Here is a 27,761-nt window from a genome sequence, read left to right as displayed (position 1 = left end):
CAGCGAAGAAGACAGAGCGGACGGGCGTGGTTGTGGATCCTATACCGAGGACTGAAGACTTTGTTACAGCTGTTTGTTGATTCTATCGAGAATTGAAAGCTTTGTTGCCGAGTTTGATCCAATGTAGGATTGAAGACTTTGTTTCGGAGAGGAGCTTTGGTACTGGACACTTCAACACATTTTCCAGAGTTTCCAGACCAGCAGACCAAAAGTCTAAGCTTCAAGAAACCGTTGAGTATAATTCCAGTTGCATTTTCCTTTGATGGAACTAAATTAATTAATTGTAACACATTCACATATAATTGAACTGTTAATTATTTATTTTGCACACTTTGCGTGTGAAATAACTTTTAGTGAAACTTGATGAAGTAACTATAAGTAATCTATCTCATAATGTTATATGAAGAATTTCTTTAAAAGTAAACTTGCCATATACTTAATCTAGATACCATTAATAAGCTTAATGTGATATATTCTAAGATTGTCTGCATCGTTTCAGTCTGAGGCTGTGATTGTATCTGGGCGTGTGTGTGTGAGCAAGCTACTACGCCACAGCTTGCCCGAGTGCTGCTGGTGTGTGAGGAGACAGGCGGTGTCATATTTCAATTACTTGCTAGTCAAGTTAAGGCAGTGAGAGTTTTTTAATTGTGTTTTGTGCTTAGAGGCTAAGAGATTTACTTTCTAACTTTTCTGATTTCTGTTTACTATTTGTGTACTTAATAAAATACTACTATTGATTAACCCTTAGTGGTCAATTTATTCAGCGCGTCTCAGGCGTGTCAGGTCCAATTTATTTTCACACACGCAGTTTTTTTTAGATGCGCTGTTTGAAATATTTATTTTCTCAGTAAAACAGGTTTAAAAGGCACTGCATATCAACAGGACACTCAGTACTGCATCTCCAGCCCCGCCCCACCCCTTGTTCGCTGTATTTTTCACATGCCTCTTCATAGTAGTGCATACCAATAAATCAGGACCAGGTCCGACATAGGACCGCAAAGGGTTAAACATCCCTTGTGTCTGCGCGTGAATGTGTGTTCATAGAAAATCTTCAATCTCTGTAACATGTCAATTAAATATAGTTAGTAAGAGAACTAATCAACACAGATAAATATTAAATGATCAATTATTGAATTGTTCAATACAATGTTATCCTCCATTCTCTCTTTAAAAAGCTATGTTTAAATATATTTTGTATTTAAAATTTTCCTACCATTATGATGAGTTTCTTTTTTTTTCTGGTCACTTTTTAAAATCTCCTTCAGACAACTGGATATGAAACCAAATTATGCAATTTCCATTATTCAACACTTCACTCATAGTCGAGCATACTCAGTACAGCAGTGCTTCAGCAGGAGGTAGGAGGGTGTGAGTGGCTCCTCCATTTAAAAACAGGGATCAGACTATGTCATCTGCTACTGCTAGTACTGTGGTTAATAACAGATAGGAGTTTATAAAAGAGACTTACCTTCTCTGAGGAAAAAACCTCCTTGGGCTCCTCCAGTTAAAACCTCTGCTCAGAACACGTCTTCTGCCACTGCTACTACTGCAGTGAAGAGCATTGTCTCAGCAGCCATAATTGCTGTTAATAGAGGAATGTTAACTCTAGGGTTTAGGCTAAAATGTAATTTTTTCTTACATTTTTGACAATACATTGTTTTTGTTTTATTGAACATTATATATGTGTGTGTGTGTGTGTGTATGTGTGTGTGTGTGTGTGTGTGTGTGTGTGTGCGTGTGTGTGTTACAGCCCGCAATAAATATTAAATAACTTATTTAGGGCTTTGCCCGGTCAACTCCAGATCACTCCCTTTGTTCTTTCATTCCTGTTCTGAGTGACCGGCAGACCTTCGGAACAAGGAATTAACATGAGAAACCCCATTGACACTTGCATAGTACCATTGGCAACAGCCGGATAGGAATTGAGATATACAGCTGACCCGCGTTATACCGCCCCCCCTTATAACGCCGCCCTCACATACCGCCGTCTATTCTCTCTGAACAAATGTCACCAATATAGAAACAGTGCTATTTGTACCCGTTATATCACCACCCCGCTGTCCACCACCCACCAACTTCCCAAGCCAAGCAAACGTAAATATAAGCATTGTAGTTTCCCTCATTGTAGCACCAGAGAAATAATCATGGCCAATTAAAACAACAAAGTTATGCAGTTAACCTTTGACTCGCTTTCCTAATTCATTGTTAACTGAACATTCATACCAATGTCATCAACACTCCCGCTCCCAAAGCAAAACAGAAAGTATAAAATGGCGAGTCGACCCTACATTTAACACCAGAGCAAAAGAAAATAAATCTGCATGTATAACCTGAAAAAGGCTTGATGCAGTCTAAAATAAAATACTTTTATAAACCACAGTAAATGTTAAAAAAAAGTACAGCAAGAGGTTTGTTTGTTTATGTGCAAGTGTTGCACAAATGAAGGCTGACTTAAACTAAAGCATCAGTTTTGTAAACAGTAGAATAGTTTTTTTTTTCTACTTTTTGTTTAAAAAAAAGTGTTTGCCTGTACATATTCAGCGTTTTTTTTAAATGCTTAAAAAAGAATGCTGTTGAGCTTTGCAGCAGGCGTACAGTCGTGCCACAAACAGTAAGTTCAAATGACCAGTACAGTTAATAAATAAATAAACAAAAATAAAGGCAAATCTCTGTTATAAACTCCTATCTGCTATTAACCACAGTACTAGCAGTAGCAGATGACGTGATCTGAGCACAGGTTTTAATTGGAGGAGACCAGAAAGTTTTTGCCTCACGGGAGACAAGGCCTCTGTTATAAACTCATATCTGCACAGTACAGTACTAGCAATGGCAGATGACATGGTCTGATCCCTGGTTTTAATTGGAGGAGCAAATAAAACCCTCCCGCCCCCTGCTGAAGCACTGCAACTGGAAATTGCTTCATTTGGTTTCACATTCAATTTTCTGAAGGAGATTTTAAAACGTGAACAGAAAAAAAGAAATCCATCACAACGGTGGGAACATTTTAAAAACATCTTGACAGAAAGTTAAATATACGAAGCCAGCATGTTGTTGACATGCGTGGATGATGGGAGTTGTAGTTTCCTCTGCATTTCTGCTGCTTGGAAACACCTTTCAGCATGTACCAGATAAACTGCTATTCCCACAATACACTGCGCGCCCATATGCCCATTGCTTTGTGACACCGGTAGCATCAGTAAAGTGAGATATACAGTGCTACCCTGTTATAACGCAACCTGTTATAGTGCAGAATTGGTTATAACACGCTAAGGTCATGGTTCCCATTTCCCCCATAATTCATTTGGACTTTCAAACGTTCAAACGAAGCATGGCAGACAGCAATAAATGAAAATATTTCTCTATTAAAATTAAACTCGATGCAATGGACAGAGTAAGAAAACAGTTTCAAAAGATATAAATGTTACAGAATCTACATTGCGTGGATGGCTAAAAGATGAAGAAAAACAAACAGGTTTTCTTGATAAGACTGACTCCAAAGAGGGCTGCTCTAGGAAAAAAATGCCTTGCACTAAAGACAATGAATTAGACTCCTTTATTTGCTTGGTTTCGGCAGGAATGTCAACAGGGAGGCGGGGACATGAACGCATATAGGGGGGTGCCCACATCAGCGCGGGCAGAGCTGAGTGAGACAAGCTGCTATGTCGGAGTGCAAGACTGTTTGTTGTTTTTGAACAGGGGCCGGGAATGATCGTCCAATAAACTGTGGATTTGAGTGCCGGTACATTGTGTGCGTCTCCTTCCTTCATTTTCCACCGTATGCTACAATATTAATTTGGCTTGTGGGCATTTAAATCATTTCGGGGACAAAAATGGCAGTATTCGTTATAAAGTGAAATACTAATAACACGGCCTCCTAATTATGGGCTCCGACAACCGCATTATAATGGGGTAGCACTGTATTTTCAAAGTTTCATATTATGATACCACTTCCTTTCTCTGGTAGCAAATCTAGTTGTTGGTGTTGTTTTTTCTCTGTTAGCATTTGTTGGAAGTTGGATTTATATTATTTTAGCCCTTCCCCAGCAGTATTTGTTTATTTTCCCCAGCGCAGGTAACCTCTTTCACTTCCTTTTCGCCTGTGGTGTATAATTATTTTGTTGGTCATTTATTTGTTTAGCAAATTAAGTCGGTTGGAGGTGCTTGATTTTTGCCTGCCTTTCGCCTACTGTAACAGCTTTGTTTAGAAAATCTTGCATACAAAGTATGCTAGTGACGTGGGCGAGCCCATTCCCTCTTCCCCTCGCCCGACCCGCTCTCCGTCTCGCACTTGGTTTGTTTGTCTGTTGCTTCGAACTGAACTCCCGACCGCTGTTTGGTTAGACTATTTATAGTTTAAAAACTGCTAATGAAAATGATCCACGAGTGGGAATGTTACCTTTTTTTTTCTTTTTTGTATAAAATACAGCGTTGATTACATGGTACTTTATGCATGGTTAATTCATGGAAAGTTACATTTTTGCTTCACTATATGTGCATTATAGAGAGGGAGTTATTTTATTTTCTATTTTAGTCAGATATGTGTTGTAGCGCCCCCCCACCCCCCCCACCCCCTCTCCCGTTCTTAATGCTCTTCGGTTATAACGCTCATATTGTGTGTCCCCCGAGACCTGCGTTTATATATATATACTGTATATATATATATATATATATATATATATAGTAGCCTACTTTGACACATTTGGAGCTACCCAGAGAATAATTAAAAGTAGTCTCATAATGACAAGGGATTTATTTATGTATTTATTTATGTATTAATATTGTATAAAACTGAAGACGATCCTGTATGACAAGACATGAAAGCTAAGTTACTTTAAGAAAGGAACATACTGTATTGTATTTAGCGTATGTTCATCTCTCATAAATCTTATATAAAACTTAAAAAAACAACTGTGTACAATTCTACCCACAGACCATGTTTATTACTTTTCATCCCTTCATGTAAAAGCGGAACTAGTTGGAATTATTCTTCAGGGTATCCCCAATTGTGTCAAACTATCTGAAAAAAACAAACAAAAAACTTTAATGCAGACCTATGCTTTTAAATACAATTATCAAATTATCTGCTTTATTTACAAAAGTGGATCTTCTTCTTCAGATGGGCTTCATGAATTTTCTGCATAGCGATGGGGTTATTCGCAAGACAACCACAAGTCGAACACGAAAAAAAAATTCAGGATTCAAAAAATTTAAAGTAACCCCAAGGCGTTGGGGTCGACACGATCCCGATGGGGTCGTATTTCGGCTTGGGGTCCTAACATATATTTAAAATGCTCACAATTCAAAAAGGTACTTTTAATGGAAGCTTTGTTTAGTTGTCTGTTGCCGGGCAATCAACATGTTTCTTTCTGCTCTACGCACATCAAGATTTCCTAAATGACTCGAGGCCGACACTTTGCAGATAATATAGTAAGCCTGTTTACAAGATCATAGACGTTATAAGTAAAAGCTCCGTGGAGAATTCTATTTGCCTCGGCTAGCAGAATCTGGAAAATCTCTTTTTTCTTGATCCATTAATGCAACTCACACCAACCAACTGAAAAGACTTTAGTGTTTATTAGGGGGATATAATCATGTAAGCCTGAATAAGCTTCAGAGCCCTAATGTGACCATTTGGACAGTAGAAATTAGGTGTAAATTTGTGCTGAGTAGCTGCTGATTACAGAAAAGATGATTAATGCTGAATTTGAAATTGATTAATGGGTGCAGCTGTCAGTACTGAATCTGTAAATGTAATATTGACTGCCGCTGACAGAGTTGCGGTACTATACATGAGTATCAGATATGTGAGCATTTTTAGGAAGATTGAAGATGGGTCAAATCTTTTTCTGAATTATAAAGTGTAAATATTGAAAACAAATATTACTTGGAAGCATGGTGTGTAATTATTGAGAGACTTGATTGCTTGCACCATGCTGCAGGGTGCTTGGACATGTCGCTGGATCAGGCAGTCTATATGGGGGTCACCAGGTGCTGTTCAAGTGAACCCCATGCACCTGTACAGGACTAATTGAGTGAGGAACGTGAAAATCTATTACATTGTTGTTAGTTAAAGGTCAGTGGGCGCAGAATGGTCGAAGCCTCACATACTTGTAACTTTGTGTTTTCTGTGTCTGGATCTGATGGGGGATAAAAGGCTATATTATGTTTGTGTTGCTGACCCAGGTAAGTTTTGTGCAACAAAAAAAGTACGAAAAAAGGAGTAACATTTTGTATTGCTGCACTTTACTCAAACAATGACTGAATATGAAAATATGTCCTACTGAACGTTACAATAAATACAATAAATAAAGAACTAAGAATTAATATCTCAGCTAAATATGTTTTTTGAAACATGTTATGTTACTCACAGTTTTGCTACTCAAAGACAGACTATTTGTAACACGTTTTACAGAATTTGTAATATCCAATAGCATACAGTAAAACAGCGGCAGTGGCAGGGCCAGAAAAATGTGTGCTGGTGTGTAGAGTTAGCTACTGTAAAATCTAATGCTGTATGTACAGTAGAAAAAAAAAATGTATACATGACTATAACTATTTTAACAATTTGAAAAACTCTGTTTAGGAGTACTGTTCAGATATACCATGTAATTATGATTTACTTGATTATATAAAAAAAAAAAAATCACGAGACTTGATGTCAGACTGCACAGTTGGGTTTCAATTGGTTATAGACAGACTTACAAGTCATTCTGAATTCCATAAATGACAGGGTTTAGATTGTAGAGGGGATCACACCATTATTTTCAAGAAGTATTCGGTCAGAACCCCAAAATGATGCTGATACAGCATGCCAGTATGTAGAGGGGCAGTTTGCTGTGTATTTGGTTACTGTCTCTATATTTATTTATTTATTTATTTACATTTTTACAGCGCCTTTAACCAAGGCGATTTACAAAATTATAATAAAATGGTACAATCAAGAAAAATGGGTGAAGAAAGAGGGTGCATTTATTGGGGAAGGGTGGTGAGACACAAATTTGTTGCTTTAGGAGAGCAGAGAGCCAGAGGCTAGGTCAGGGTCGGGGCAAGCAGGGTCATAACAAGCAGTCAGGGACAGTTTTATGTCAAGTGGGAATTTATTCCAATGAAGGGGAGCAAGAACAGAAAAGGAATGAAAACACGATTGGGCACAGGGCGAGGGTGGGACAGAGAGAGACAATAGGGATTGGGAGCGTAAGGAATGTTGGAGATCAGTGCAGCCAGATAATGTAGGGCAAGACCTTGGAGAGATTTGTACACAAGGGTAAAAAATGTGAACAGGCAATAACGGAGGCAGTGTAGCTGGAGGAGGAGCGGGGAGGTATGGAAGGAGAGGGGAAGGTTGATTATGATACGGACAGAGGCATTTTGAATTCAGGATTTCAGGTTTTGATGGGTTGATGAGGAGATATCGGTGCTACATCCAAGATTGGATAGCAACCAAACAAGCTGATATATGGGTGGCAAGGTTGGGAATAAAGGAGGGAAACAAAAAGAAAATCTGGGTGTCATCATTAAAGAAATGATGAGGGAAGTTAAATGAGGAAATAAGAGCTTGTAGGGGTGAGGTGTGCAGGGATTATAGTTGGGGAACACCGACTGTCGGGGGGGGTGAGTGAGGCTGTTGAAAGAAACAGCAGAGGTGCATGAAGATAGGTATGACAGCAGCCAGCCAAGGGGTGTGCCAGAGATTCCGAGGTTAGAAAGAGTGGAGAGGCGGATGGGGTGATCGACTGTGTCAGAGGGAAGATCGAGGATAATGAGAATCGAAGAGAGGCCAGCATGGGAAGAGTTGGCCAGATGATTCTGGGCAGTGAGGAGGGCAGTCTCAAGGAAGCCAGATTGCAGTCAAAGTTATTATTATTATTATTATTATTATTATTATTATTATTATTATTATTATTATTATTATTCATTTAGCAGACGCTTTTATCCAAAGCAACTTACAGAGACTTGGGGGTGAACTATGCATCATAACAGCTGCGGCAGAGTCACTTACAATAGGACCACGGTTTTACGTCTCATCCAAAGGACGAAGCACAAGGAGGTTAAGTGACTTGCTCAGGGTCACACATAGTGAGTCAGTGGCTGAGCTGGGCTTGCACGTAGAACCTCCTGGTAACAAGCCCCTTTCTTTAACCACTGGACCACCAAGCCTCCTCCTGCATTTTTTGATTTTTTTGTTTGTTGTACTTTCATTTACATGTATGTTAAACATGAATATGCAAGTGCACTGTATAGAGCAACTTCAAGCTCTGTTTAAAAAAGGGCCTGTGTTACCTAATCTGGGTTCTACGATGTTTGAATGAATGTGTTTTTTTATACCATGTTAAAATGACATAACCTGTACAAGGGACTGCACTAGATAAGCCGCAAATCCTCTTTGTGCTAAGGTGGCACAGAAAATTTAGATGTAATCTGCTCTTAGGCTTTCAAAAAAATAGCTACGGACTTGACTGTTGTGGCATGTAAAATGTAAAAAAAACTGTATTTCCGTATCCAGGTCTCACCTACTCAAACATCCAAAATGTGAGACTACAGTTACGTTTCTGTCTGCCTGTCAGTCTTCTATATCTATCTATGTATTTATATAGCTATACTTTCTGTGTTTATAGTCAAACCATTACTTCTGAAAGTATGACCAAGGTGACAGGTTCAGACCTACAGTATCTGCTTATAGCTGATGAGCACCTGTGTTTCTTTCAGATTTTGTAGAAACATGTTTGTCTTCTGTCCACATCAATTTAACATGCATTGGTTATCAATTGTATGGATTGTCCATATACGTTTGTGTGCATGCTGCATGACAACACAAGTAGAGTCAATCAGAGGACTATAAAATATATCATGGAATTTGTGACAGATCCAGGTTTGTAATCTATACTAATATTGTAATATCCTAATCTGTACTGAAGAAAAGTGACATGCTATGATTTAAATAAAAAAAGCAGATTCCAATGCTCAACCAAAATAAATGACCCATTTTATGTAAACCTGTTTTTTAAAAAAGCAATATTTATTAGATAATCTACAGAGACCACATTGTTTGCTGTTTATTTGGATTTTAATGCTTCGTTTGTTGTATTGGACATACTTTGATTTTAAAAAGTTCAGTACAAAAGTATGTTTTTTGTGTACATCTATGTTTTAATCTCTTAATATCTATAATTTCTAACTCCTGTAATTTATACCCATCGATCAGGTATAAATCAAACTAACAGAAAAGAGATTAATGTCTATTTTACTTTATGTCCCACAGTGGGAAGAGATTGGGGAAGTGGATGAGAACTACGCGCCAATTCACACGTATCAAGTGTGCAAGGTCATGGAGCATAACCAGAACAACTGGCTACAGACAAACTGGATCCTCAATCAAGGTGCCCAGAGGGTATTCATAGAACTCCAGTTCACCTTGAGGGACTGCAACAGTCTTCCTGGGGGCCTGGGCACCTGCAAAGAGACCTTCAACATGTACTACTTTGAATCAGATGATGAGGAAAGCAGAAATGTCCGAGAGAGCCAGTACTCCAAAATTGATACCATCGCGGCAGATGAGAGCTTTACAGAGCTGGACCTCGGAGACAGGGTCATGAAACTGAACACTGAGGTGAGGGACGTAGGACCACTGACAAAAAAAGGCTTTTACCTGGCTTTCCAGGATGTGGGTGCCTGCATTGCTCTTGTCTCTGTGCGTGTGTACTACAAAAAGTGTCCCTCAGTAATCAGCAACTTAGCCCTGTTCCAGGACACCATCACTGGGGCCGATTCCTCTCAGCTGCTAGAGGTGCTGGGCTCTTGCGTCAACAACTCAGTGGCCGAGGAGCCTCCCAGAATGCACTGCAGCGCTGAAGGGGAGTGGCTGGTGCCCATCGGGAAGTGCATGTGTCGCCCAGGTTACGAAGAGAGAAACAGCATTTGTCAAGGTTAGTTGAAAACTGCTGTCTGTTATGTTGCAGAGTCATTGAACAAGACAGAAGGGCATAGACATTTTTTTCAAATGGTGATTCATGTAAGTACAGTTTCACCATTGTTTAAATTAGCAAGAAATGTCCCTTTCTTTACCAATTGTATGAAAACTGAAATCAGTTCAACTGTGTTTTATTCTCTGTATCGACATATTCTAGTGAATTAAATTAAGACAAATTTAATTGGGCCCAAAAATGTTAAACAGCCCTCTAAAAAAGCCATGTTTTGTAAAAAGTATGCTTCTTGTATGCTTCTTTTTGCAGATGTACTGGCATGCCCCTCATCCAATATGTTTAACCACCTAGTCTATTTTCTTGTTTAGATACATTGGTACAAATGAAGACACCAACATAGCTATTTCAGTCGCAAGAAAATATGTTAAATACAAGCATTTAGTGAACATTGCCACTCCTAATTAATATAACAAAGACCAAAATACACAATTTCTGGTATTTTAATAAACAATCTTTATTAAAAAAAATAAACACTTAAGCAATTTCAAACGTTTGTTCATGACAAAAGTATTGGTACCTTTACATAACTAATTAAAAAATGTATTCATTGATTGAAAACCTTTACACAGGAACTAAGCTGTATTATAAAGTCAATAGCCAGAAAAGAGGTCATTATTTCTGTTGAAGAAGAATGTTTTGGCAAAACATCAGATGTTGGTCAAGACAAAGGAGTTGGATTCACGTTTGAGAAAAAAACTACAACAAAGGAAATAGCTACAGAACAGTATCAAAGAAATATGGAATACCAAATCCACAACCAGAGCAATAAGCAAGAACTACCATAGAACAAATTAAATGAACAGCTTGAAAGAAGAGGACATTATGGGCACAGCAGGTAGGAGAGATTAACAGCCAAGGACTTAAATAAAGATTTAGAAACATCAGGCATAATAGTGCAAAAACAAACTGCAAAAAGGCACCTGAACACAGAAGAGTTGTATGCATGTAGACCTCAATGCACACCAGTTTAAAAAAAAAAAAAAAAAAAATCATAAAACAAAATTAGCAAGAAATATGAACAGGAATCTAAAGCATTCTTCAACAAAAGTCTTTGGTCCAATGAGACTAAAATATAACTGTTCCCCAAAGACGGACCACAGTACGGTTGTAGAAAAAAAGGGAAAGCCTTCAATGAAGAAAACCTTGTACCCACAGTTAACATGGAGGTGGTTTGATCATGATATGGGGGTGTTTTAGCAGTTCAGGGACTGGAGGCATTCATGTGATTAAAGAGCAAATGAATGTAGCCATGTATCAAAACATTCTACAATGTACAATGATACCATCTGGTCGTAGGCTGATTGGCAGACAGTTGATCTTCTAACATGACAATGACCCAAAGTCAATTCTGGAATTCTTGAAGAAAATTAAGATAAAAAGTTCTGGAATGGCCTTCGCAATCACCAGATCTCAGTCCAATTGAAATGCTTTGGACTAATCTGAAAACAGCTCTAGCCAAGCATTGTGTATCCAATCTGTCTAAGCTGAAGGAAATCTGGGCCCAGATTTGACCAACAAGATGTAACATACTGGTTAGGAATTATCATAAACATGTGAAAGCCATAATAAAAGCAAAATGAGGACACATTAAATACTAAAGCAGGGTTGCCAGTTTGTCATGAACAAATAATTTAAATGAAATAAACATGTTTTTTTTTTTTTTATAAAGATCATATTTAGGAATCATAATTCCAAACTCCATCCATGTAATAATGATCTATGTCAACATTAGAAAACCTTAGTTGGCATATTTTGGGGATGAATAACTGCCCCATTCTATAATGATTACTTTTTTGTGTGTATTATGGCATGTACAAAGATACTGTAAAAATAATATTTCACACAACCCCACACTTCCAAGAAGCTGCAGCTCAGCAAGTCTGACACTGTGCATTATTTGTTGATGACTCAGAGTCATGTAGGAACCTAGAAGCTGTTGCAAGAATCAGGCCACAGCGTCATACAGTAGAAACAAAAGGGCATAGTGACAAGTTGTCTTTTTACAGTTTGATAGCACTCAGGTATGTCGGTCCCCTGTAGTTTCAGAGGAAGGAAAAAGTCAATCAGACTCGTTTTAATGTTTATGCTCTAGGTTTGAAAGAAAACAAATAAAACACTGGTATCTTGGTATATTCTGAGATTTAAGGGCATTCCTCATACCCTTATTGTTACTACTGTTTCTGCTATGCAAGTGTTATGCAAGTTTTGGTCTTCTTTTTGCAAGACATTTATTTTACAGGAAAGTAAAGCCATGAACAAATTGAAAAGGTAATACACATCTCATTTGTTTACTCATTGTAATCATTTTAACTTGGTGATGAACGTTAGTGTGCATTTAAATCTTCGGAACCTTTTGTGTTCTACAGTTAGTTCTGTTTTATATACAAACATTATTCCTGGCTCGCTGGTTACTCCATAGTTCAGTATTCTGTGCAGTACCTATACCTTGTTGGCTTTCCAGTTTGTTTAAATTCCCTGATGGTAGTTTCAGCTGTAGTTACAGAAACATCCTGCCTTTGTTGCCACTCTTACACTTTATCAAAGGAAGTTATGGATGTAATCTACAATCTGTGTTGTACACAAGGGAAACAATAATGTAGAAAAAGTTTTTTTTTTCCACAAATGTTTTTTTTTGTTTGTTTTACCAATACAATATTTTGCTCGAAACACCTATACAGCAGCTATGTTCCTCATTGGGTTATTAGGTAACATTTGTTAAGTAAAAATGACATATGGTACTATACTTTAAAAGTATTAGCCATCAGTTTTTATGTTTTTAACCATTTATTCGAAATTCACTTTATTTACTTCTGAAACTTGTATGTTAATAAATAAATACATTAATTAATAAAAGAAGCATGACGGAAGTAAAGGTGGAGTTGAGAATCTTGGTAATATAGAATATCTTTGGTGTAAATATATGCATGCCTCAGACTCATCCATTCTGTTGTCATACCGATCCACCTGTTCCGAGTCATAATGCAACTGTACCGGAACAAAACTTGCTCTTGTGTGTGTTTCATATTGATACAGTTATACCGGTACGATGCTGGTAACAACTCCAGCATGAACAGACTTTGTGATACTGTTCTGCAACGCTACCGGTATAAAAATTTAAGTGTTTGGCCAATTGTTGTTATTCCACAAATGTTGGTTGGTTCTAAAAAAGAGAAAAAAGTAATTCTACAAAACATTTCGGACATGTTCAGTCGCCACTTTCAATTACATCCGTAAAAAAAATATACTGTATATACTGTAAAACAGCATTTGGCAGAAAACAAGCATTTAGTGACATTGTAACTAGTATAGATAATGTTTCTGTGAATAAAACTCCCAAGACCAGAACATGCCTAAGAAAATGGTTCAATGCAGTAATTACATTGTAAAACTTCAAAGTAATCTGTTCTGACTACATACTTTCATTTATTTGCTCAATATACTGTACTCTCATGATTCTTTATAAACCTGTACTTTTATGTGTGAATTTGCTTATTGTTCCTTAAACAGCCAATTGTTTGTGAATGCTTACATTTAAATGATATATTACTGTGCTAATTGGTATGGTTTTTGCTTTAAAAACTACTGCAATTACTGCAGATTAATGGTCAGACTACCTTGTATTCAGTTTACCTGATTAGGTCCCTTGTGAGCAAATTGCTGCTTGTCTTATTTCTGTGAAAAAATTGCAAGCATAATCAGTGAAGGCAGGTGCAGCATTAACATTATCTCTCTGCTGGATGATGTTAGGAAGATGGATTTGGAAGGAGGATATTCTCCATCAAATTCATTTATATTTAGGTCTAAGTATTGTGTGTTGATTTGCACTCCAAAAAGGAAAAACAACACTTTATTGTTTCAAACTAGAAATAATTGTCAAAGTTATTAAAAACAGTATGTTTGTTGTGTTCTACTATTGCCTAATTGTATCACTCAATTACAGCGACACCTGCTGAAAAAAAGACAGGCCTGTAACAACTGCCTCTATATCTGCAACCAGAATAGGCTGCTTCTTGGTCTAGTGTGGGAAATTTTAGTTTGGGACAACCACACTCCCCTTCCAAGTCAGTGATGTCATGTTCCAAACTACTTTTGTACTTCTGACGTTTGGCACTGTGGCAGCAGGCGGATAATCATAGTGCTTTAGGGTGCAGAGCCTCAGTGCTTGATCTTGCAAGCTGCTCTAATTGTATTTGTTGAGCCTTCCCTTTATCCCTATCCCTTCATGTCAGCAACATTTATTGTTGGATAGACTGCCACATTTATATTAAACTCTGCAGCTAAACTGCTTTTTGCCACCCAACACCCCCCACCCCCCGCCAACCCGCTTAAATAACAGTAAGTCAAGACAACAAGTGTTTTGGTTAGTGCCATGCTCAGCCAGACTCTATATGCACCTATAAATGCAATGGTCTAGGTGTAGGGTGATGAGATAATTGCTGTTTTTTTAGACTTGATTGTTCTATAAACAATGGTTCCTATAAAACGATAATACACTGCCATTGAATGAATACTGCGGAAAGCTAATGTCAGAGCTCAGAAAATATCTGGGTTACTAGTTCCTGTAAACAGTAAGAATGTTCAGTTGCGATGATCACTGAAATCATCATTTATCACATAAGGAAAAACACCCATATTCTTTCACAAGGTCATTGTTGACAATGAATATATTCCAAGCACTCCCTTCCCTGGTGAAGCACAGCAATCCAGTTATATGCACTATGCCTTTTGTAATTACCAGCAATGTATTGCTAGTAAGAAATAAAACATGTATGTAAAAAAAAAACAAAAAAAAAAAAAACATCACAGTTGTTTCAGCTCATAGACATAATATCTTCAGCAGAATTGAATAGTTGATTTCCAGAGCAGCTAACATTATTATGTACACGCTTGTTCTCCCAGTACAATGCAACGGATAGGGGCATGGTAACATCTTTTTACCAGTTCAGTGTATTTGAATATGGGAGGGGAGCTTAATCAGTATGTTTCATCAGACATATATTCCTTGTAACAGTAGGAAGCATTTGCTTAGCTTTGTTGTAACTCAGTTAGGCAAGTTCAAGCTTAGTTTAAAAATGTCAAAATAGATTTACTTCAGTGAGTTTTTAATTGGCTAACTTTTTCTTGTTACCAAGACCAAACAGCAGTCCCTTTGATATCCAGCAGTGTGCAGATTAATAAAATGTCACAACATTTGGAATAGGTCTTGGTGTTGTGACAGGAGCAGTTTACAGTAACCAGCCAAGACAGACCGATCCCATGTCAATCCATCAGGGGCCCACACACACACTAACAGGCTCATGCGTGAGAGGCTTTATTGACCAGGGATGTGAAAAGGAAAAAGGATTTCAGCTAAGAATTTAGTCAGCAATAAAATATAGTTGTCAGCCTTTACCAAAAAACAAAAAAACAAAAACATAAATGTTTTTTTTTGTTTTGCTGACATCATATGAAATATTTATGTATTACAGTATAAGTTAAGGGAGACACAATTTGGTTATTTAAAAAATGTAAGGCCAACTGCTTGCTTCTGAAAATACAGTATTCTAAACAATGTTCTGTTTAATAGAAAAGGGAGTTGTTTTCTTTATTTTCAGTATTAAAATGCAGTTAGATTTGTTACTTTTAGCATTCTTATGTTTTACTGGGGTTAGAGAATTAAATCAACAAAATAAACGTAAACCTAAAAGCAAAATTAATAATTTACTAAAGGCCTTGTTGTTTAATTTAGGGTGTTTATGATTTCACAAATTATTGGAGCAAAGTAATTGTTGTATAAAAAACAAGACAACACACAAAGAAATAAACATTACACAATTAGACAATTTATTTAAATCTGCTACTGTATAAGGTTATCAGAATATGAATAATTCAAATATAAACTATTGTCTAGTTAAATGTAAAACTGAACCCCTATCACACATTAAATAAGTTTAAAAACACACATTTAATTACCAGTAAGATTGTAAAGTCGTTTTTTAGTTCAAGTCAAACTAAATTATGAGTCAAAGTATTTTTTTGTTCTTTTTATGATGTTGGTGACATGATCCAATTAGGTTTTTAACCTAACAATCACATTCTTTCTCCCCAGTCAGAACATCCTGTTAGTGGGTAAACAATTGATGTTTGTCCCTGGCAGACACATCACTTAACTGTGACTTGCTATTTCAGACAGATGGTAAACAAGAAAGGTGAGCAGTGTCAAACGATGCACACTCTTCAGCATTAATCAGAGCAGTATTAGCACTCATGGCGCCATGTTACATTCCTGAGAACTTGTTCTTCAACACATTACTTACCAAGGCACTGATGCAAGTAAACAGTTGTTGGCTTTTGGCTTTTGCCTTTTTTTTTTTTAAATGAGTTCAAGATTTGTGCATAGGGACCATTGTACAGTAAGCTTTAAATATGAGGAAAGCAAAACAAGTCTGCATTATTTTGGTATCTGAACATTGCCTATGCAAGTAACCTTGCCAGCTGCAAAAGTGTTTTGATTCCTGATTTTGAAAAATAGTAATTTGGCTTTCCTGTAATTATAATCACTTATAACTCCCTTGCAAACTTGTCCAGGAATGAAGCTTTGATACCATACAGATTAGTATAATGGACGTCATCAGTATAATCCTGTTTAACTGTAATGCAAAGTATGTTTACTTGCCAGGTGTAGAGAATTCCTTTTAGCGGTTTGGCATTAGAAGATATAATAGTTTAAAGCGATGTGCACACACACACACAAACATGCTAACATACAAATTTACAAATATAAATGTGTTGCAGCTTATAGATGAGCTGTCTTATGGTTCGGTTTGTACGAATACATTTTTATCACTACTAAAGTAATTGTAGCTAACAAAATAGATCCATACAATTTCTCTAGCATGCATTCATTCAAAATAGATCCATACAATTTCTCTAGCATGCATTCATTCTAAAGGTCTCAAATGTGCTGTTTTAAAAGGGACACATGTTTTGTCAAAGAAGTATTTTCATTTTAAGACATGATATCTGGTACTACACTAGGTTAAAGAAATTGATGTCTTCTTTCCTATCAATAACCAATCAGCTGCTTCCCCTATTGACTAAGATGCATTCAGCCAGTAACAAGCTTTGACCCAGACGACGCTGCTGAGGTCAAATTAAGCAGGAAGTGGATGTGCAAACAGATAACCCAAGAAAAGGCATAGAAATTGAAAGCTTCCCGTTATCATGTTTTAAAATTAAAATACATGTGTGCTACTGTATAACAGATGTTTCATTCAGAACTGCACATGTAGCTAATGGAAGTTCAAAATGGCTCAAATTCATGGAAGTATTTGGTTAGCTACAGTTACTTTAATATATCCCATACAACTGCTGAAAGTTATTTATAATGAAACAGAAATATTCATTTGTAGGTTTTGCTAATTTCATACTTTTTGTATCGTAAAAGCAGCAGTTTGAAATGGATATTGCAGTTCCCCATTATGTAGTAAAAATAGACCAAACAATTTTTCCCCATAAGTTTATGATTCTTTGTCCTGTGGCAAAATGACTATACATATTAAATTTAAAGTTAAGCTAGATTTAGCTTCTTCATGTAAAAGTGACCAGCCCTTGTTACTGTGACAAACAGGAAAAGCCAACCAGTTAATCATTGATTTGTGGAGATTTCTTACTTTTTCCTCTAAAGGAAAAGCATCATTTTCCCTTTCCTTATACATCTTTTACAGGAAAGCTATGTGGCATTTAAAACATAAACAGTCAATCATAAATTGTTAGGAACAAAAAAAAAAAAAAAAAAAGTAAAACAAACATTTCCTTACCTTAAGATTACAGATATGATTATGATTCTTTTAACGCCAAACTTAGAGTGGAAACATTTTTTTTTTTTTTAAACCAGCAGGAAAGACCAAAGCACTTGCCATATAATAACTATAACTAGATGATGCATTGAGTGTACTTGATGGCTAGTATATCTAAACTGAAGACTGTTATCATCACCATTGTAATTGGATGTGATTATCAACATTAATTGCCTCTGCTCAGGTTCCATTTTGCTCAGTTTCCGGCGGGCTTGACAAAAACACCCTTAACACACACTGAGGCTGTTAAGAGTACATGCTAATAAATAATATCCTCTAATTATCAGTGTGGACACAAATTAATGCATGCTCATCATGTTTATGTTAGCAGACCCAATTTGACTTGCATTGTTTTTTAAATGTACAGATAAAGGAGTCACTGTTTCGAAAATGGTATCGTCAATAAAAATATCAAAGTTCATCGTGTGAATTGATGAATCGGCACACCCTTATCACCTTGTACACTCGCCGTGTAGACATTTATCAGTTTTTGCATGGCGGGTCTGCAGAGTGAAAAGAAGCGGACGGCTGACGGCACGCGTTTCGGAGTACGTGTGTGTTCGTCTTTGTCTCTCACAAGTCAGTGCGGGGGTGGCAGCGGTGAGCTGGGTTTGAAATGAAAAAAAAGAATGGGACTTTCCAAATTGGGGAGAAAACGAGAAAAAATAATTGCTGATTCCAAAAAAAATAAAAATGTTCTAAGAATGTCCTAGCAAGTTTCATCACAATTGTATAAGTGGTTCTCTAGATATATGTAAAACAATATATGAACAACATATTAAAAACTATAATTTGACACATGGTTCACAGATCAATTCTCAGATAATTTGTTAGGGAAATTACATTATGTTCAAACAGATGTATTAGAAGCAAGAGTTTAATAACAGAAGAGACTGCAACTTGATCTTGTCTGGCATGAAGGTGAGCCTTCAGCTAGAGCAGCTGTCTGTTGTTAATGAGATGCATTAATGTAATTGCTGTAAGGTGTAATTTTTACACAGTAACAAGACTTGATGTATGCTATTGTGATTCTACAGAATACCGTGGCAATGAGATTAAATTCAGACAGTCGTCACCTCAAATGGTGTTCACTTTTTATGCATTATATTAGAATACTGTCAGGTTTTCATCAACAGAAAAAGCATCTGGATATGTCGAGAAAACATATGTTACTTTTGTTTTAAATTTAAAAAATGCATTTGATTTTATAGTTTTATATCTAGATATACCTGTTTACACACTAGTTTCTTTTGAAATGTTTATTTTATTATAGTTTTTTCATTTTTTGAAGTAGTGCTTTTATGTTTAATTGTTCATTTAAATACAGCGTTTACAGATGTTTGATATGATGTGCTTGAATAAAACACTTGAGTTGTATCCAATAGTTTGTCTTACATTTTAATATCATGTTGTTTAAATTGTAACCGTCATAATGACTGCTGGCGGCGGTTTTAGGTATGAGTATAACCGCGGTGGTTCTAGTGTTAATATTGTAATACTAATAAAAAATACTATATTTTAACAGAAGTCATTTCTATCTGAACTATGGTTGCTCATGACTGTTAACATTTTATGTCCAAAAACAAAGCAAAACATTTGAATTAATCTCACAAATCCTGACTAATTTAACTATTGTACTAAATTCAGCTTCTTTTAATATAATATTGCTGTTTAATATTAATATTGCCATATAATCCAAACACAACATGCTTTGAAACAAAAGTTAAAATCGGTAGATTTAATAGATTAAAAAAAAAAAAAAAAAAAAAAAAAACGTTTTGCCTTAATTTTTAAATCAAGAAACTGAATACAATATGCCTACTTCTGATTTGGCTTGTCCAATGCAAATGTAGAGGCCTAAAGTGTACATCCTAGCAACACTCTAATCTACTGTACTAGCACTACAAGAAGCGCACTCTCACACACTCGAGGTTTTAATGTAAACCGGCAACAGGAGACTTCAAACTGTACATTCTCTGAAATCAGATTTTCACAACCTCTATCTTCTTGAAGTACATATTTTTAAGAATGTATGAATTATAAACTTTAAGGGGTCTATTCATAAAGGGTTACCGCCTGTCGAAAGGAGTGCATGGTCGGATCTCGTCCATAGCTGCCTATTTAAGGGCAGTTGCTAGTCATAAGAGATAATTCAGATGCGTCGTTAAGCCCCAACGATTTTCGTCTATGAAGAAGGCATGTTTTTAACGAATTGAGAGAAAGGTTAACGATTACCTCATTAGCATAACATTTTCGTCGGTCCTGAGTTCATAAGAGTGAACAACAACAACTAGGAGTTATTGAACGCTTTCTACAGTCAAGTCTAAACTAACGACAGCCTCGGCACACTATTTACTAACTACACTTGCTCTGTTATACAGTTTGACATACTCGTGATTAACACTGCCTATTTAAAAAATAAAATCTGTAGCTTTATATGAAGGAACATGTTTAATATAAATATATACTAACGCAAGAACATATTCTCTGGCATAATCATTGTGAAACAGTGCTGTGAAGCGGAGAGCAAGTGAGAGACTGAGAATAGACAGTTATTAGTGTTAACCTTTAGGTTGAATTTCAAGGAGAGAAGATGAGACCTCCTTTTCTCTATCTGTAACTCAGTCTCTACCAGCACATCAATCTGCCTCTATAAAACACTCCCATTTCTAGCAATCTCTCTTTTTTGAGCTTTGTTTGTTCCCACCATCCTCCCCTCCACCCCGTAAACTTTACGATTTTCTTATTTCCTATACAGCACCCCACACCGAGTCTCTGCTGGGGGAAGATATTGATCACTTCCCTTAGCTTCTCAGGCATCTGCCATTCAAGCTCTCTAGCCAGCGGGACCCCCGGCCACAATCCTCTTACCTTTCGCATTATGTGTGCTATTCTGCTACGTTTCCATCTATACTGGCCCTGTAGTTCCTCTACTCTCTCAAAGTTTGTAATTATACAAACATCTGTTTCCTTAGAGCCCCCTCTAAGTTCCGTTGCTGCACAATCATATGGGCCTCTCTTTATCTTATTTTCTTCCTTCAAGGACTTGATCACAAGTACGTTCGGCCCTGTCGAGTCGGGGTCATTCTCCTCCCCCCTGTGGGTTTGAATCCGCATCCAAGCTGCCGCCGCGGCTCTCCTGTGAGTAGAGGACCAACACTTCATGTTTTCCAAGTCTCGGGGGTCATCCGACCAGCCTTCAGTCACTAAGGTTCCCGATCACGAGACTTACTTTCCTATCCATTTTTTCCCCTTCAAGTAAATAGCGCTCACCGAGCCTGCTATAAATCACTTTATATATATATATATATATATATATATATATATATATATATATATATATATATATATATATATAAACGCTCTCTATACATGTTTCACCGATACTCTTGTTAATTATTGTTTCTTTGCCGTGATCCGGGGCTGACATCGATCCTTTTCTTTTTATTTCTTTAACCCGTGTTCACAATAAACAGTTTGGACGAATACTGCCTGTGTGAAACTGTTTATTTTCATGGAGCGTTACAAAATACAGTATACCAGTACCAATACCAGTGCTCTGATGCAGTCGGTGGGAAATTTGGGCTTGCTTGGTATTGCAAAAAATACTGATCGAGTCCTTTTTTTTTCGTGCACCATAAAACGATCCATTTTATGTACAGTGTGCAATAATAATAATAATAATAACCATAATAATAATACTAATAAAATAATAATAATTTGTTCCTACTGTTTTGCATACTGTTGATGGATTTGTTTCATTGCATTCATAACAGTATGTTGTTAAAAGATAAGCCTAGTAATTTACCATAGTCTGTTGCACTTAAGAGTACCCAAAGCTCAGAACTTTTAATTATTTTAGGAATTTTACACTTGGGATGTTGACTGCAGTGACAATGATGATTTTGAAAGAGTCAGTGCTAAACATTCATTTATGCATCTAATTGTTTCTCTAATAGAATACAATATTAGTATTGCCTAATTTATTTATAAGAGGAAGAGATTTTAAAACACTTTCATTCACAGGGTGACGTTAGCTTGGTTTTGTCAAAGCTTGTTACTCTAGTAAACAAGTGCACTATTCTTGGTCTAGGCATAACCTTTTTGCTGCCTGGCAAAATGTAACAATTCTCCCCTGCTGTGCAATGGTAAAATTGGCTACATTTACAACCACTTTTGGCATCCAGAATGGAACGTTCTTTTTCTACAATTGTGATGTAATTGTACCATCATCATACCATACTTTTCTAGATTTTGGAAATGCACCTTCCAAGAGACGGTAGGCCAGTGCCAGTTTGATATGATTATATTATTATTGGTACCTTCTTATGATGTATGTTATCCTAAATATTAGTTACCATTAAATGACACCCACTGGTTGTTCACTTAGAAGTTTGTTGTAAACCAATGGTTTTTGTGCAGGAATAATAGTACCACAATCATAGTGTGCTATCTCTATTTTCATTGTAAATGTAGCCAAGTAAACATCAGACTGTTAAAATGTTTTACGTATTTTACAAACACATGCCATTAAACATTGATGTAATTATATATATATATATATATATATATATATATATATATATATATATATATATATATATATATATATATATATATATATATATATATATATATATATATATATAGGAGGCTGTGTGGTCCAGTGGTTAAAGAAAAGGGCTTGTAACCAGGAGGTCCCTGGTTCAAATCCCACCTCAGCCACTGACTCATTGTGTGACCCTGAGCAAGTCACTTAACCTCCTTATGCTCCGTCTTTCGGGTGAGACGTAATTGTAAGTGACTCTACAGCTGATGCATAGTTCAACAAAACATATTCTAACAAGACAGTAATTACAGACATTTTAATAAATCAATTATGTAGCAAGATTAATCAATTTGATTAATAACTGGATTCAGTTAATATTGAAACATATTAATATCTTCAAATTAGTCACAGAACCTATTAATCATAGGCATCAATTGGATTTTTAAATTAAAGTACAAAAGTTAGTATGAAAACGTTTATATAAAAAAATAAAAACACATGTGCGTCTCAAAACCTAGCCTGCAGTAAAAATGCATTCGTTACAACTCATAAGCGAAAATATAATTCTATGAACACACTTCACAAATTAATATCGCAAAAGCATGTTAATTTAAGAATATCACAGAAAACTTTTGTTTGAGTCTGTGTATATTTTATTATTATTATTATTATTATTATTATTATTTATTTCTTAGCAGATGCCCTTATACAGGTCGACTTACAATTGTTACAACATATCACATTATACATTATTTCACATTTTACAGATATCACATTATTTTTACATACAATTACCCATTTATACAGTTGGGTTATTACTGGAGCAATCTAGGTAAAGTACCTTGCTCAAGGGTACAACAGCAGTGTCTCCCCCTGGGGATTGAACCCACAACCCTCCGGTCAAGAGTCCAGAGCCCTAACCACTACTCCACACTGCTGCCAATTTCCTACCATGTTAGGAAATTACTTTTTTAGGGCTTTAAAGTGACACAGAAATTGTAAAGGAAAAAGTACAGTACATACAGTAGACTATGCTAGTATACTTTTCAGCGTATTTCAGTTGTCTACATAATGAATTACTGATAAGAAAAGATTTCAGTTAATAAAGAACTCAGCAATGATTTGTTTCCGTGCTTCCCTTCATTTATAAAATACCTTTACATATAAAATAAACCAAAACAAAATGTATTATATATATATATATATATATATATATATATATATGATACAAAAGAAAAATCAGTGATACATAGAGCCCTACAACTGCATTTGACAGAACTGCTTGTTTGTTATAAGAACCTGGTTAAAAGGTTTATGTCTCATTGTTCCATCCTGTGGATTCATACCGGCAGTGATGGGGGCGTGGTGGATGTGCATACATGTCACACTTCAGAGTTTTACATAAATCCAGAGAACCAATTATCCCGTTGAGATGAAACTTGGTTAGTACATTCTAAAATACAAAATGCTAGAGTAGGAATGCATATTGGACCGCAAAAACCGGTCCGATATCCGGTTCAGCCCTGTACCGCAGTACGTACAGTACCGCCATTGGCGAGTCAAAAAAATCGGATAGGATTTGAACATCAGCGGTCCATAGCGTTTTTTCTCTGCTGAAGTGGACAGCGCGACCGTAAATCCCAGATCAGGCTCCCAAAGCTGATTAATGGCTCAGGACTCTGTTTATCAGTCTAAAAAGACGCTTCAGGTCTCTGTGACACTGCCGTCCAATTCAGTACCCCCTCAGAAATCTGTATCCCCTGGCGCATTGTGCATGAGTAAAATGAGATTGTGTCCGAGGTAAAATACGAGTGATGTGCATGCGCAGCAGTTGCCGGCTGCATTTTGCAATCGTTTACTTTTTCGACAGAACGGCATGATTTCTTTGTGATGTGTATAATCAGTTATAGTTTGTTTTCATTAAAAACGTCTTTGACATGCGCAGCTAAAACAATCATTAAATAATTAATGCTTAATGTATTAACTATGCGACCTACCTGTTTATAAACGATTGTGCCGATTTCAAAGTAGCCTATTTTTTATATAATTTTTATGGATTTCAAAAGTTGAAAGTAAATGATCACGAAAGTTTTCACGAATGTTGTTGCTCTGTGGCTTGTGCTGTTTTGTCTGGAATAAACACGAGTCGTGTAAATGATATTAAAAATGCATAATGTATTACATATAACATCTATATATTTATATATATTTATTTTATATACAGTACACACACAAGATAGGGATTGACAGTGAGAAACACAGGGGATACCAAATTAGACCGCTGACAATATCTTAGTCTATGGCTGTATTGTTTGCTATCCCCTGTGCATTTCAGGCAGTGGGGCTCCTAGAAATGTCAAACTTCACAGTGTGTCTACCTGTGCCCCATTATCACACACAACGAGATTGATTGATATTGGGTGTATTTACAGTGAGAAACAGAGGGGATACTGAATTAGACAGCTGACAATATCTTAGTCTATGGCTTTCTGTTTACTGGTGTTTTAATGTTCTGCTATTTTGAATGTTATTCTATCCAGTTCATTTTCTTAATAGAGAACAACTTATTAAAATATTGTATCGTTTAAAAAGATAATTGCTTGAGGGTAAACACTGTCCCATGTCGCATGGGAAAGAGAATTTAAAAGATCATGACATTTTCACAGGCTCTGGGTTATTACATGACAATATATAAAATCCACATGCTGTTTGTTGTGTTGTATACTGTCATAACTTCTCATTAAAGCCTCTGTGGGATTTGGCTTTGTATATATTGTGTTTTTTTTTTTTTTATTAATTTTTTTAGAGCTTTTAAAAAAGGTGAATACTTTAAGTCTTAGGAGTAGGCAGTGTTTTATTGCAGTATGCAGTGTTTCCTTCATTGCACTAGTTCCAATCTTTTTAAAACCGAGAGAAAAAAAGCTTGCTGGCCCAGTGTTTGTACCGGACTTCCATAGATTTGGATCGGACCGCTCACGGAACCTGGTCCGGTCCGCATCCGCATATCATAATCTGGGAATATAAAGTATGGAAGTGGCAGTCTGTCTATCTTTATGAACTGTATTATGTTAACCTTATAAAAGTTAATCTTTATCTATTTATTTTCAAATTAAATATGGGTTTACAGGTCACTTTTCAAAATCAGATCAGATCTGAGTGGTCAGCACCCTCAACTATTTGAAATCCTCATTTGTGTTAGCAACCTTATTTTAGTCTTTTAATTAAACAAGTTACAAACACAAGTGTTTAGAGAACTTAAATAATAATGATATTAATAATAATAAGCAATACTGGATATCTTCTGATGAGTGTTTATAGTTATGGAGGAGGTCTATTAGAGGTACATATTTGTTTAATTATAAAAATACATTTGAATACATCAAAATATTTTACTGTGTGATGACATTAATTATAATTTCCAATAGCTTTAGGAATAGTTAGACATTCTGGGGTCAGTCCAAAAAAATAAATATCAAAGTTCAACAACGGGTCAAACCATCTCCAGCAGCAATTCAGGCATCACATCTTCATCTCATACTGCTAATTAGGATCTGAGCATTGCGCTGAGGCAGATTATTTCACTCTTCAACCAATGTCTGCACCAACTGCTCCCGGGTGCTTCTGGTAGCAGGAGAAGAAGTGATGCCTCCGCTGGTGCTGAAGGCAGCCTAACCCTCAACTGAACTCGTTTTTTTTTTCAGGAAGTACCACCATTGACACATTTGAAAAACAAGATGACTGTAGGAATGTTGTAGTAAGATGACACCAACGATTTCATAAGATGCCAAGGAATGTAGCACTATTTGGCAAAAATCTAGGATTTTTGGTAAAGGGTGGTTAATGATACTTATAATACATAACTTCACACAATGACATATACAGTAGAACCTCATTTATCTGCACCCCATTCATCCACAACTTCAATTATCCGTGGCTCCCTGATGAGTTGTATCTGAAATACAGTACTTGCCAATGTAGACTTATGCCAGTGGTGCACACACGCACACACACACACACACACACACACACACACACACACACATATATATTTAGCGCCAAATTTGACAACAGTAACTGTGATGATGAAAGTGGCAGTGAGGAAGAAAACGCCAAGACAGTAGCGCTACAGAGGCGAGGATTCATTTCTTTATATGAACAGCACAAGGGTGCCAATTCTGTAAAATGTGTTCTCCTGATGCAGTTACTTAGCAAAGCCAAGCAAAAAACAAAATACTGTGATGGACTCTCTCAAGGTTCAAAAGAACGACTTGCAGCAGTGAATTGTTTAAAAAAGCTGTCAAAAAAAACCCAACATTTCTGTTGGTACGTATATTGTTGAAATGTAAGAGAAGTTAAAAGTACAGCAGGCTTGTTTATTTAGTTTTAAAGTAAAAATAAATAAATAATATAATTTGTATTTTTTGTTTGAAATCCCAGAAAACTAGCAACACTTAGATACCATTATTTAATATTACATGGAATAAATTATCGATAATACCTTGTGATATTTCTAGCTGTTCTTAGTTTATAGGAAAATTGTGAGCTTTGAAGGGCTGAATAGCTTATTCCAATCATAAAATGTATTATGATCTTGTAGCTTGTAGATCTTGTATTTGTATTTATTATTATTATTATTATTATTATTATTATTATTATTATTATTATTATTATTATTATTATTTATTTTTTTTGGTAACAGAAAAAGCTAGGGAAATGGGGTTGGAGGGGTATCGCATTTTGATAAGATTTTGCTAGGTGTAACACTGTAAAAGTAAACCAATTTTAATTTTAAAACATTCTTCTGTCTTTGTAATATATTGTATTGCATACATCTTCAGTAAACGCTAATTTGGTTTGCATTGCTAGTTTATGTATTTTATTCATGCATTCTAGTCACACGCAGTGTCACCTCAATTATCCGCCGATTTCACACATCCGTGGACGTATGTCCCGTCCCGTCCCGTCCCGTCCCCCCCCCCCCCCCAAGCACACGGATAAATAGAGTTCCACTGTACTTAATAGAGTGCTGCTGGTAAGTATTGGAACCCTGTTGTTTTAGACACTCAATGATTAGTTTAGCTGTCTTTTTCTATTACTGTACTATTGTTTGCAAGTTGTTTGGATTGAGGTAAATCTAAAATAATACTTTCTCAACCACAGGATTAATACTGTATCTAAGTAAAAAAATCTATATTTCGTTGTGGAAGACAGCAAAGAAAAAAAAAATAAAAACGCCCACAAATTTTGGAAAGTAACCGAAAACAATATACAGAAAAAGCGAAGCCCAAAAAAAAAATGATTTACATAAAACTCAAAAATAGCTACAAATAAGCACCGGAAAATTAAATTAATAAAAACCAAAAAATAGAAGCCATACACATACTGTACTTTGTA

At 36.2% G+C, this 27,761-nt stretch overlaps 1 protein-coding gene across 5 annotated transcripts in view; it reads left to right on the top strand.

Moving 5' to 3' along the window:
* Nucleotides 1–27,761, top strand: part of LOC117409037 (ephrin type-A receptor 5) — a 237,040-nt gene that overhangs the window by 35,468 nt on the left and 173,811 nt on the right. For all 5 annotated transcript variants that reach the window (XR_009308251.1, XM_058997144.1, XM_058997136.1 and 2 more), the window contains exon 3: nucleotides 9,260–9,923. Coding sequence is in view for 4 of the 5 variants with exons in the window: in XM_058997144.1 (XP_058853127.1) it covers nucleotides 9,260–9,923 (664 nt within the window). In the remaining variant the exon portion in view is untranslated. The remainder of the gene's footprint in view (nucleotides 1–9,259; nucleotides 9,924–27,761) is intronic.

The sequence above is a fragment of the Acipenser ruthenus genome, chromosome 2, assembly GCF_902713425.1.
Source record: "Acipenser ruthenus chromosome 2, fAciRut3.2 maternal haplotype, whole genome shotgun sequence".
Taxonomy (NCBI): domain Eukaryota; kingdom Metazoa; phylum Chordata; class Actinopteri; order Acipenseriformes; family Acipenseridae; genus Acipenser; species Acipenser ruthenus.
Note: the sequence above shows the minus strand (reverse complement) of the source record. Positions and strands in the feature narration are given on the sequence as shown.